The following is a 12841-nucleotide window of genomic DNA, read 5'->3' as shown; positions in this document are numbered from 1 at the left end:
TCTTTAGGACTTTAATCCAGTTAAAGTAATGTGTGGCTTAAAGTTCTGCATCCTTATCTCTCATCTGACATTTTATTTTCATGCACTTATAAAAGTTGAAATTCAATTATTGCCAACCTCACACCACACACCGACTTCTATAATGATTTTCAGTGTCATAATTAAATCAGGAGTTTTAACTTAGTTGTACACACACTCCTGTGATATGGTCATTTGGAGGAAGTTCATTATAAAACTTAGTCTGAGCTGTTTGAAGTCTTTTTCTCGTCTTGGCATTACAATGAAATCAAACATGTTTAATGTGATTGTGTGTCTTTAGTCTTGACTCATGCAAATAGTGAAGTTCAATGATGTGAACACTGTCAACAAGTAATAGAGCACTCCCTCTTGCATGGAGGGGACTCTGAGAAGGGGCATGAACATGAACAAATCTCGGTTATCTTGTACTGTGGAAAAGGAAGAGAAATTAATAATATGCATACATATTTATTTTGTAACACTGGGTACTTGGACTGTAAATAATCTGGGTATATTACTTATTTATTGAATTGGGTGGTAAATACACTGGAGATAGTTGTGTATTAGTTGTAAATAAATTTGGGAATTTGTTAAAATAATAGATGAGTAAAAACAAGAAATGTAAGAAAGAGGTAGGGACATGCAAGTTTGACTTCTACCTACTCCTTTTCAGACACTGTTATCTTCGTCTTGTTTGTTTTTCATTATCTATCCATCCATTTACGCAACCGCTTATCCTCTTGAGGGTCGTGGGGGGGGCTGGAGCCTATCCCAGCTTACATAGGGCGAGAGGCGGGGTACACTCTGGACAGGTCACCAGACTATCACAGGGCTGACACATAGAGACAGACAACCATTCACACTCACTTTCACACCTATGGGCAATTTAGAGTCACCAATTAACCTGCATGTCTTTGGACTGTGGGAGGAAGCTGGAGTACCCGGAGAAAACCCACGCGGGGAGAACATGCAAACTCCGCACAGAAGGGAACCAGGAACCCTCTTGCTGTGAGGCGATAGTGCTAACCACCACACCACCGTGCCGCCCCTGTTTTTCATTATATATTCTTTTTCTTTTTACTTTGGTTGAAAATAATGTAATTCATTCATTCACTCATACCCCGCCTCTCGCCCAATGTCAGCTGGGATAGGCTCCAGCCCCCCCATGACCCCTAACAGGATAAGCGGTTACAGAATGAATGAATGAATTATATTGAGACTGAATTGACAAGAATACCGTTAACTTATGACACCTTTTATTCATAATTTCCACCAGGAGCAGGATGGGAAATTGCAGATAGCGACCCCACAAGACCCCAAGTCTTTACACAATCTTTAAGTTGGGGACTAAAAAGTCACATTGTCTTTTGATGTGAGGAGGTGTCAGACTTAAGTCTTTCAAATGTTTTTCCAAAGTATTTGTAAGGAAGGTGGTGTGGGGTAGGCATAAGGTAGAAGGTAATTATTATTATTATTATTATTATTAGCATTATCTACATGCTGTCCTACATGCTCTAAACAACACTGAGCAGAGTCTAAATGAACAGTAAGAGATCTGTGAATATGACTGCAGGAGTCTGTACTGACCTACAGTGTGGTCTAGTGAAAAAGAAAATTTACCATCTGCATCTTCTGGATCTTACACTGCAGCTCACACACTTCGGTTTCATAACTTCTCCGCAGCTCGCTCAGTGCGGCCTCCATACGCCTCTTCTCCTACACAAAGACACAAACAGACACAAAAACAGTTTCAGATATTATTCTGTGAACGTGCACGGAAATTGTGTGTGCTCTCTCTAAGATAATGTCATTTCTGTGACACATTAATCTGTGACTATACTGGGGCAGGTTTTGAACAAATGACGAAAGGCAGCTGGAGAATCAGTGAAGGTATCAGCAACGGTCAGTCTACAGTTTCCAGAAATAAAGACCTCCGACCTTAAAGGTGTCAGAACATGACTGTGTGCACAAAACACAAAACAAACAGCAGCTGAGTCAGTGAAGTACACTTACATAAGTTTATACACACACACGGTGATAAGACAGAGTTTATGTTCCCGCTTCAGTTTTAAAGAAACATCAGCACCAAAGATAAGATTAAAAATCGAATGCATACAATATAAATAAATCAGATGATCTGATGTCTGACCCAGCAAACCACCTGTGCTGTTCTTTAACTGTCGTTTTCATTTTTCACCTTATGTCATGGAAAGTTAAATATTGTTATCAAATCTTATCGTTTGACACGACACACTGTAAATGTGTTTCACTAGATTCCAGGAAATATCTGCAGCTTTCATAAAACTCACAATGAATATCTAACGTCTGGAAAAGATGGAAACACAGGGTAAAAGGCAACAAAATAACTTGAATTAAAGAGTCTAAAAAAACTCCTGTTGCAGTAATATATACCTGCCTTATTGTTGATGATTGTCAGCAGCACAGAATAATAAAAACCGCCTCAAATCCATCCCTAAATTTGACTTCTCTCTCTGTGGCCACAGATGAATTTGCAAATTATCTGTAGCCTAAGTGGTAGCACATCAGCTGACTTGAATCAATGACTATGCACCCTGATTCTTTATAGATTATCATTTTCATCCACACACCACCCAACCTTATCATCACAAATATATACAGCCTTATCATTTTAAACAACGTGCTCTTTCCATCTACTGTTTCATATCTGGAACCACAGACTTGTGAAATCCAGCCGATCAGCAGGCGTGTCTAAGTTTGGAAGAGTAATCTGATATTCAGCTGCGTACGTTTGTTTGACATGAGGGAAGAGCTGAACAAACGCACCATGCTTATCGCTTTTGCCTACACAAACTTCAGAGAAACAAACACACGAGAGTGGAATATTTAAAACAAGATCGAAAAGTGGTGTTGGTGTTGTTCTTAAGTCTGAGTTTGTTTCACCTGCTCTCTTGTTTTTCTCTCGGCAGCATGAATGCGCTGGTCCATCTCCTCCTCCATTTCACTGAGCTGCATGGATGCCTGGTCCTGCGCCCTGCAAAAAATAACAGGAGAGTTTCACCAGCCATTCATTATCTAGTGTACACTCACTTATCGTAATATTATAAAAAAAAAAATATCCAGCTCAAACTATTAGATTATACATCATCTACTGGAACTGCAGCATCAACAAGACCTTTAAATTTGGTTTTATAAATATCAGATTAGTGTCCACCAAAGCCATACTGATAAATGATTGGATTCGTCAGTACCAATAAAGGCTACTTCCAGCTGCATCATTAGAATAAAATATCGCAATTGTATGTTTCTGCAAACCACAGATATGTTACATCTGTAAGTATCATATCGGCATTTCTGAAGTGACGTAGTTCTGATGACATGTTTAGACCCTTTTACTGTTGGTAAACAGTATGACGTCTTTTGTTGGGCGTGGCTTAGCTGGCGGCAAAATAGTTCTCCACAGACATTAGCTAGCGCTGGCTAGCAAGTTCTTTTAGCTTTTTTAAGACAATGGAGGAAGATGATGTGCAAGAGCGCACTCTGGCACAAACTGGACCATTCGGAAATTCAAAGAGCTGTCAGAACATAGCTTACTCTACGGTTACCCAGAGCAACACACTTTTGGAGCAGCAGAGCGCACTCTGGGCACTGCCTGGGGAGACTGAGCAGCAGAGCACCGAGTGGAGTGAATGTGTGATTAACTTAACTGTTGGTTAATTCATGAAGATATATACCGCCCTGACCAACAGGGCTCTCATTTTAGTGTAGAGCATCAGATTGAATTTACAAATGCACCATGTCAGGTCGCTCGCTCTCTGGGACCACAAATGTTACTTGTAACTTTTTTTGCAGTCCAATTGTCAAAGAGAGAAACTTTCTTCAAAATCCATAACCCATCAAATGTCATTACACTTACTTTAAAATTGGATTTTCCACAAATCCAATTGAAGCCAATAAAAAGAAAGACACCAGAATTTACTGTACTCTACAATCCTGTTTCACATCGTCAGATAAAAATCCTCATTTGACTTAATTTGAAGGATGCAAGTGAGTGTTTGTGTTTGTGTATGTGTTTCCCACCGTTTGATGGCGAGGGCCAGGTTCTCCATCTCTGAGTTCTGCTGTTTGATCTCTTTGGTGAAGTTCAGGATGACTTTCTCAAACTGATTTATCAGCCTGGGCTCAGTCAGACTGATGTTCTGGTACAACGTCGCTGCTTGTTCATGCCTGGAAGAAAAATCAGGATCGGACATCAGATTTGTTCTGCGGCACTGGCACACAGTAATGTTTTCCACAACAAGATTTCAGGGGCCAATTACACAAAGCACCTTAAGTTTGCTCCTTAAGTATGACACTTAAGGCTTACATGAAACACCTCACCAGTAACTGACTGGAAAGATCCCGTTGCATAAAACCACAGAGCAATCGTTAATTGTAAAAGGGCTGGAAGAGCGCAGCTTTGGAAAGTTGAGTGATCCAACCCCAGACAGTCACAATCACAAATTGACTTCTGCTAAAATTTAAAGAAAAAAATCAGTTGCTCATTATTAAGCGTGTCCATCTGGTTCTCCCTGTTGTAGAACACTCGTATAAGGATGCCTTGATTTTCTCATATATCTCCATAAACTCAACTATGTTGCAGTTAAGATGGAGTCAGAGGTACTTCGTGTTTTTGTCCTTACTTTGGTTACTAAGGTTCTTTGTGCAACGGTTTAACAAACTTGAAGCAATTCCGTAGGTATAAGACCAAGATAAGGAGAAAAACCAGATGAGATATGAAATCCCTCCAGCGTGTCCTGGGTCTGCCCCGGGATCTCCTACCTCCAACAGGAGGTGCCCAGGAGGCATCCTAATCAGATGCCTGAACCACCTCAACTCACCCTTTTGAACATGAAGGAGCAGCGGCTCTACTCCGAGCTCCCTCCTGATATCCAAGCTCCTTACCCTATCTCTAAGGCTGAGCCCAGCCACCCCACAGATGAAACTCATTGCGGCCGTTTGTATCTGCAATCTCATTATTTCATTCACTACCCAGAGCTCATGACCATAGGCGAGGGTTGGGACGTAGATGGACCAGTAAATTGAAAGCTTCACAGGACAAATTCTGGGCCAGGACCAGTGTCCCTGTAAAACTTAAACCTCTGGTTTTCACACTTAGTTTTTCATCTAGAATACAAAACGAGATAATGACAGAGCCAGGATAGGTGCATCCCCATGTATCCAGTCTGTATGTTAAGCTAAGTTAACTGGCTTCTGGCTGTATCTTTACACAGACATCGGAGTGGTATCAGTCTTTTAATTTAACTCTCTGCAAGAAAGCAAATAAGCATTTTATGAAAGCTTGTGCTGCAGCCTTCCTTAATTGGTAATTAGATCAGAGCCAATTAGTCACTGTCACAGCTTGTGGTTAGATGCTCCGGTTTCTACCCCTTTGTTAATTGCTGTTTGCCCTGTCACCACTTATGACCATGTGCTAGCTTAATTATCTTGTTGCACATGTTTTCTCTTGTGCTTATGCCAGTGTTATCTAATCAGATCGACTGTTTCAGTAACAGTCATGGAGTTCATATACAGAGACTCTCAAACTGTGTTTCATTTGTCAGCCTTCTAATAATTCTTATTTGATTGTATTACTTGGAGACACATGTTTGCCAGTTTAGTTGTTAAGCTACTAAGCCCTGACTCTTTGACTGGAGCCATTTCATAAGGGCAACAAGGGCAAATGCGCCACAAGGGCCCAAAATATCCCCATTAGGAGACATGCAGCTTCAGAAACGTTGCCAATTCAAAAACACAAATGAAAATCCAAAACAAATACAACAGTGGAAACAAATGTTTCCCATGTGCTGCAGAAAGTCAAAACAAATACATTAAAACATCAAAAACACACAAACTTGGACAAAAACTGCAACAGAAGTTTTCTAACACATGGACATTCTCCAGGCCTCTGGGGGCAGCACTACGTGGAGCAGGTTGATTTTTGACCTGAGAGAGAAAGAGTATGTTTGTTTTTGGAGCGGGAAGAAAAGTAGAGAGGAAACATGAAGGTAAGTATTCTTTTTTTACACTTGACGTTTGGTCATGGACCTTCCACATCCAGATACGACGTGCAAGGTCCCCTGGGTGTGTTGGTTGTTGGCGTTCTGGAACAGCGTGTCAAGTTCTGCCTGTTACATGCATTGTCTTCTTTCAAGATACACTTCCATTTTCACAGGAAATGTACCGTTTACATACAGTCTCTTTCAAAATAAAAGCATTACGTCAGTACAGCACTGCCAATTGACTTTTTTTCCTCCAACATCTAACGCATGTGTTTGGGTTTAGGAAAAAAGAACTGGGTTTGGCTTTAGAATCTTACTGGATGCAAATACTGGTTTGCTGAGTACAAGGTTTGTGTCGCTTTATTTCTCTAGCTATATTGCAGCATGTACCTGAGATCCGTGACTAATCCATACAGAAAAGGATGTGTCAATGTAAAGCCTGTTCACACAGTTTATACAACGTATGTCCTACTTAAGTCATAATAGCAATACAGTGATTAAGCGTCCTGCGTCACAGCACCATATCTACAGTGTGTGTGTGTGTGTGTTTGCCTTCTGACAGGGCGGACTGGCTGTAATGCTAAAGCATATAGACACTGCGTCCTGTCTGTCAGGTGACACAGAGCGTGCTGCAACATCTTTATAGAAACACTCAAACACAGACAATGAAAGCTGTTCATTGAAACTGTTGTTAGGTTGTAATAATATGATCACACGTTCAGGATCGCAGTTTAAGTTGTAGAAACAGAACGCCTCTCCTTCCAAGGAAATATTATTATGTAAACAGAAAATACAAATGTGTTGTTTGTGTTATTTATCACAAGATAGAGTCACAAAAACCCAAAGAAAAGGCACAAAAATAAGTCAAGTGAGCCAAAAGTTTCAAATAAACTCACTCCCTTATTCTGTTTTCACCTCAGGTTGTACCCTGGCTTGTTTTTCTGTGTCTGATATTTGTAATAACTTCACGAATCCCCTGAATTTAACAAAAACATGCCAAATTGTTCCTCAGTAATTTGGGAGGTGCCTCTCTATTATCATACAGAAATACATGAAATGGATATTTAGCTTGCACTTGTTTACATTAATACACCCAAAAGCGAAAAGCACAAGGAATTAAAAAGACCTCTGAATCAGCTGCACGATGGAGTGCCTTTGACTTTTAGACATTGTATCCACACTTATAAAATATCCTAAAACTTAAATTAAAAGCCTAGTCCAAATTAAACACCCAAGTCTCTCTTACTAGCCCAGTGTAGCTACACATTTGGACAAATAAAGGCCTGTCTCAAATAGAAGCCTGGTCTGGTTGCCAAACAGTTAATTTTTATGGAAGTTCTTTGGATGTATAAAACCAGATTGTTGGCTAACCACTTGCGCTAACATTAATTAACTGCTTATATCATGTATACAAACATAAATGTTTGAACTTTTGTCAATATGGAGATGATAAACATTGTTAGCTTGGTTCTATTCATTTTATTGAAACTATGAGCACCAGAGAAGTCTGTAATTCATTCAGATTTACAGGCATGACGAAAGAACAAGTGGTGACTTCCTAGCTCTGAAGCTGTCATAAAGTCAGAATATATGTCCATTCCTCGATTACCCGGCAAGTTGTTCATATTTCTTTAGTCTGTAAGGGTTCACCAATCAAAGTAATCAAAAGGGTTTTTAATAAAAAGTAATCCAAGTTATGGATATTGTTTTAAGACAATAAAGTGGTGTTGTGTCAGTGAGCCGGGTGCCATATTACTTGAGTGTTGTCTCTGGGAGCTAGATCAAATGAATGATTCCTCACTGTTATGCTATTTGAAGCCTAAATTTTATGCAAGTAATATATATACTGGTTCAAATAAATAATTTGATCATGTTCCCGATCTTTGCTGAGAAACAGTTTTGTGTCAAAGGACTTAAAAGCTTGTCCCATATAGACACCAGTTGAGTTCAGTGATTTAAGCAAATAATAGCCCAGGCTACTATTTAAAATTTTACAGTATGCAGAATACATGTGGATTCCTAAAAAGGAATATTTCTGTGGCATAAACATGAGGCAAGCATGAAGGACATTCTGTGCAGAGGAGCCGTCTTCTCGGGCACTGGTAAATATTAGTCACAGTCTCAATCAGCTGAGAGGTTCAACTATGTAAACCTAAAAACACAACTCATCACATAAGCCTCAGTCTGCAGTAAAATTATGTAATTAATATGAATCCAATTGATTTTTCGCTCTCGATGTCTCCATCTCATTCTTACACAAAATATTCTTTCATTCCCTGAAAGACAGACGTTCATCTGAAAGCTCTCTTTCCAAATTATCGTCTCTCAGCTGACTGCTGTTAACAGTGACTTCAGCTGCTCCGAGATAACAGTGTGTATGTAGAGACAACACCACTGTGACAATCAATGTCCTGATGCCACAGAGGCACAACAGCATGACGATCAGTCCCATGCCAGGCCTGGGGCCACACACACACACACACACACACACACACACACACACAAACACTGAAAGTAATGTGTTGGCTGATGGCAGTCTGTACATGTACTGTAGGTACTGAGTGTGTGGGACTGTGAATGGCGAGTTAGTTAGTTATATTACTATTACAGTTTTTATTGCCTCTTTTTAAAGAATAATGATAATAATAATACCTTCTTATTATGTTTGTTTTTATCATGTCCTGCTTGTTTTTATATATGTTGCACTTTGTTATCCGACATGATATTTTGTGTTTGTCATGTATGATGTATCTTAAGCACATTGAGTTCATGCTTGTTGTGTGAAATGTGCTATATAAATAAAACTGAGTTGAGTGTTACATTTTAAAAATAATGTCTCATGTTTAGAGTTTACTGCTGTTTTCCCACTGAGCTTCACAGTCTTAAGATTTTTTTAACTTCAGTGTGGAACGAAAAATGCTGCATCGCATATCACAAATAAGGCAATAACTTAAGTTATGAATGGAGGAACACAGTGATGCTGACAGTCATACATCAGAGAAAGCAGAGTGTCGATGAATACTGGCATCCAATAATGACCTGACGCTGACCCTATTGCATAATGCATTATTACCAATGTTTGAGACAAAAGCTTGACACTAACTGACAGTGTTTCACTGTGGATTTCCTTTAGGTCCACTACCATAAGAATCTCTAAAGACGCATGTGAGAAATGTCTTTTCTGTTATCTGTACTGAAGCTGCCGACACACCAGACTTATAATATTTAAAGCAAAGGCTGAGAACATGGTGCTGTAAATATAAATATTCAGTATATGTAACCCACATTACTGAAACAATTATTTTGTCGAGCCAATTTTAGTCCAGTAAAGTTTATTTATATTGTGCCAAGTGCATAAAAGAAGTAATGTCATGACACTTTTCACATAGAGAAGGTTAAAACTGCGCTCTTGATTCTATAGAGACCCAACATTCCTCCATGAGCAAGCAAAGCCATGTTGTCAAGAAAAAAGTCAGCTTCAAACAGAACTAGTTCCTGGGTCTCCAGTTATCTGTGCCAAACTCCCCAATACATCACAATAATTAAAAATAAATAAATAAATAACCATATTAGTTTTTCATTTAAAGTGAAAAAGGTCGTCCACATGAAGCTCATAATAACAGACTCCTTTATTACTGACCTCTGAGAGGAAACTGCTTCCTACGAACATGTTGCAACAACAAAATGTCACCCATCTGGGACACATGTTATGATAGATTATTATTCAGTGAGCATGAGTCGTAGTTGTTGTAAAGGGTGTAGCTTGTTTTAGTTGTAGCTTCAGATCCAGTTACAGTATCAATGACAAATAGTGTTATTATTGGGGGTACATGTTCAAACATATATCGTTTTTTTATCTCAACTTTCTTTACTGGCACTAAGAAAATACTTTAAGAAAGGAATCAGGACCTACATCTGTACACAGTATCAAAAATGTTAAATTAACAGCTTGATGTGTAAAATCATACCAATATAAATTTCTGTTTAGAATATATAATTCAGTAAAGAATAGAAACTACTTTTCTGTCTGTGATTGATTACAGTGACCTACTGTACATGCATGCAACCTCCTCCATTTTAGCCTTGATTCAGTGTACCATGCATCTCTACATTTTATTACAAATGCAAAGTCACTTACTCATCACTGCATTCTTTATGGTTTGGTGGGTTGGACGTCACTGACCATTCACAGACAACAGCACTGGTGTATTTCTTATCTATAAAGTAACATTGGGCAATATTGGCTCAGCTACGCTCCTCCAAGTGGTTACTTTTAAATGTGCCCTGGGTTTTAACAGATCTGGGGAAAACTGCATTCTCCTACTCTGCACCTGGGACATGGAACACTCTCCATAAAGATCCAGAATCAGAAACACTTATATCCATTAAAGAATGTGGTGACAGAGACACGTGTTTGTTTTTCTTGAGAGGTCACTATGTTTGAATAGTTGTTGTTTTATTGTAGATTTTTGTATTATGTGTTCTATCTGTTGCATTTTAAATATGTTTTGATTGGCTGCTACCTCGGCCAGGTCTCTGTTGTAAAAGAGATTTTCAATCTCAATGGGGCTTCCGGGTTAAATAAAGAAATTAAAGAAAACTAGTCACACAGCATCACATAACTGTTGGTCGTAATGTAAGAAGATGTGTTTACCTGGAGCATTATCCTGTTTTTTAGGCTTTAATAGCTGTAAAGATCCAAAATACTCAACTGTATAGAGTCAAGGCAGACAGAAGACACAGTTATTAAAGTCTATGAATCTTTTAAAGCTTCAGCAAACAGTTATTTTCCATTATTGATAAAATATTTGGTCAAATGTCAGAGAATGGTGGAAAATGTCCATCACTGTTTTTTATTTGTTGTTCGGGTTTGGTTTAGTTTAGTTTTTTGATTTATAAGAGAGTGTGCAATGACATTAATCATTTACAAGAAATGAAAACATGGTTGCACCATAGTTGTTAAGCAAAACACCAATTTCCATCTGTAGTCCTACACATGACAAGTAGACGCAATAAATAAAAATAAAATTCAAGACTGATGTGAATGTAAATCAACAGTCGAAAAACCTGAATATCCTAAAAATCAATTTACACTTAATACAAACAGACAGGAGCAGAAAATCCTGTCAGTTAATGGGACTGTAGGTGATATTTGGCATTTATGCTTGATATATTACTCATAACCAATGGCCAATTATTTTTTGTGTAATTATTTGACATGTTTTGTTTTTTTTTTGATCATCTGTAAATGTCACTCTTTACACATCTACTTGTTTGTTAGAGCTGTATAACCTGTTGGTGTAACATATTTATCCCTCACTGGAGAGACATGAGTCAACATGAGAACGTATTTATTTATCTTTGGGATATAATGAGATGCCTTTAGGGGCACAGACACACTCAAACACACAGTCACTGTTGTTCTGTTTGTGCATGTTACATGGCTGCACTTTGAGTGTTTTTGAAAAAGACTCACAATTAACTGCTTTTAAATCTATGGATTTTTCCTCTAATGTATAATTTGTGAATTTCCCTGTCACCATCATCACCTCTCACCACCACCTTTACGCACACTGCGCTCACTGTTGAACACATCCATATCACCTAAAGAATTTCCATATTTTAAGGACATCCTCACACCTGTACAGCACCACCTCCCTCCCTGTCTACCAGCGGACAGGTGTGCGCTCTCACCTGGGGATGAACTTGGCCTGCTCGCCCAGCCTCCTCTCGAAGCTCTCCCAGGCGGCGGACACGTCTCCTCCGTCGGACTCCATGTCTTCCCCGTAGCGGTCGTGGAAGCCGCTCATGAATTCCAGCAGGGTGACGGTTCCGTCGTTGTCGACGTCCAGCCGGTTAAATATCCGGTCGGCCTCGGCCGCGGACACCTGCAGCTCCGCACAGATGGTGAGAAACTCGTTTCTCTCGATCCGCCCGGAGTTGTCCACGTCGTAGGCGTGAAAGAGGGAGCGCAGCCGGTCCTGCTCCTCCACGCTCATTCCTTTGATGGAGGGATGTGGCTGGCTGGAGAAAAGAAGGCGTTTCAGTAAATTAAAGGTGACCGAGACGAGCAAACCCAGACACCCTACAGATCTGCCGGGGTTTTATCCTCAGGACGCCTAAAAAAGTATAACTCCAAACTTCCAGACCTGTCCGCTCTTATCCAAACATCTCAACAGCTGTTACGCATTTACAAAAGTCTGATCGAGGTAATCCATTTTAAAATAATCAAACCACTCAGTAAATCAAACTTCTGCTCCTGTGTTGTCTCCACTAAATAATCTCCCGGGGTTTTGCAGTCAGTAGCCAGCTGGACAGACAGAAAAGCTGCTGTGGCTGACTCAGGTAACGCTCCAGCCATCAGTACCTGTGAGCAGTGTGTGTGTGTGTTCACTCCTCTCTCACCTCAACAATAGAGGAAGTCCGGGCTTCAGGCCAAATGAAAGTGCTTTCATTGTGCAGAGAGGCTAATAGCCTGTAATGTAGTTGAATACACTTTTGAAATGATAAAACCAGAGATTATTCAACCTGCACAGTCTCCCAAAACACGCAAGACTATACATTTCTATACATGAAAGGCATGTATACACAGATTGACACATAATGTACTGAACTCATAACTTTTCCCACTTACAGTTTTGTTTAAATGAATGATTTACTTTCTCAGAAAGTCTTAATATGTAGCACCCTCTGACATGTTGTACTCTGTTCTTTACCTTAGAATGAGACGTTCATATCTACATATGAAGCGGGTCCTCATCTACAGAGACTGCCATGTTGCACCGCCATGTTTCTGCAGTAGT

General features: G+C 39.6%; 1 protein-coding gene across 1 annotated transcript in view; it reads right to left on the bottom strand.

Annotated features, from left to right (window-relative positions):
- The window catches only part of rasef (RAS and EF-hand domain containing), a 30708-nt gene extending 18286 nt beyond the window's left edge, over nt 1–12422 (bottom strand). The window contains exons 1-4 of the mRNA XM_050050523.1: nt 11733–12422; nt 4078–4224; nt 2941–3031; nt 1639–1734 (exon numbers count right to left, since the gene is read on the bottom strand). Of these exons, the coding sequence (XP_049906480.1) occupies nt 1639–1734; nt 2941–3031; nt 4078–4224; nt 11733–12037 (639 nt within the window). The 5' untranslated portion in view covers nt 12038–12422. The remainder of the gene's footprint in view (nt 1–1638; nt 1735–2940; nt 3032–4077; nt 4225–11732) is intronic.
- Nucleotides 12423–12841: the final 419 nt, after the last annotated feature.

This window comes from Epinephelus moara, chromosome 8 (genome assembly GCF_006386435.1).
Source record: "Epinephelus moara isolate mb chromosome 8, YSFRI_EMoa_1.0, whole genome shotgun sequence".
Lineage (NCBI taxonomy): Eukaryota > Metazoa > Chordata > Actinopteri > Perciformes > Serranidae > Epinephelus > Epinephelus moara.
This window is presented reverse-complemented; position numbering and strand designations above follow the sequence as displayed.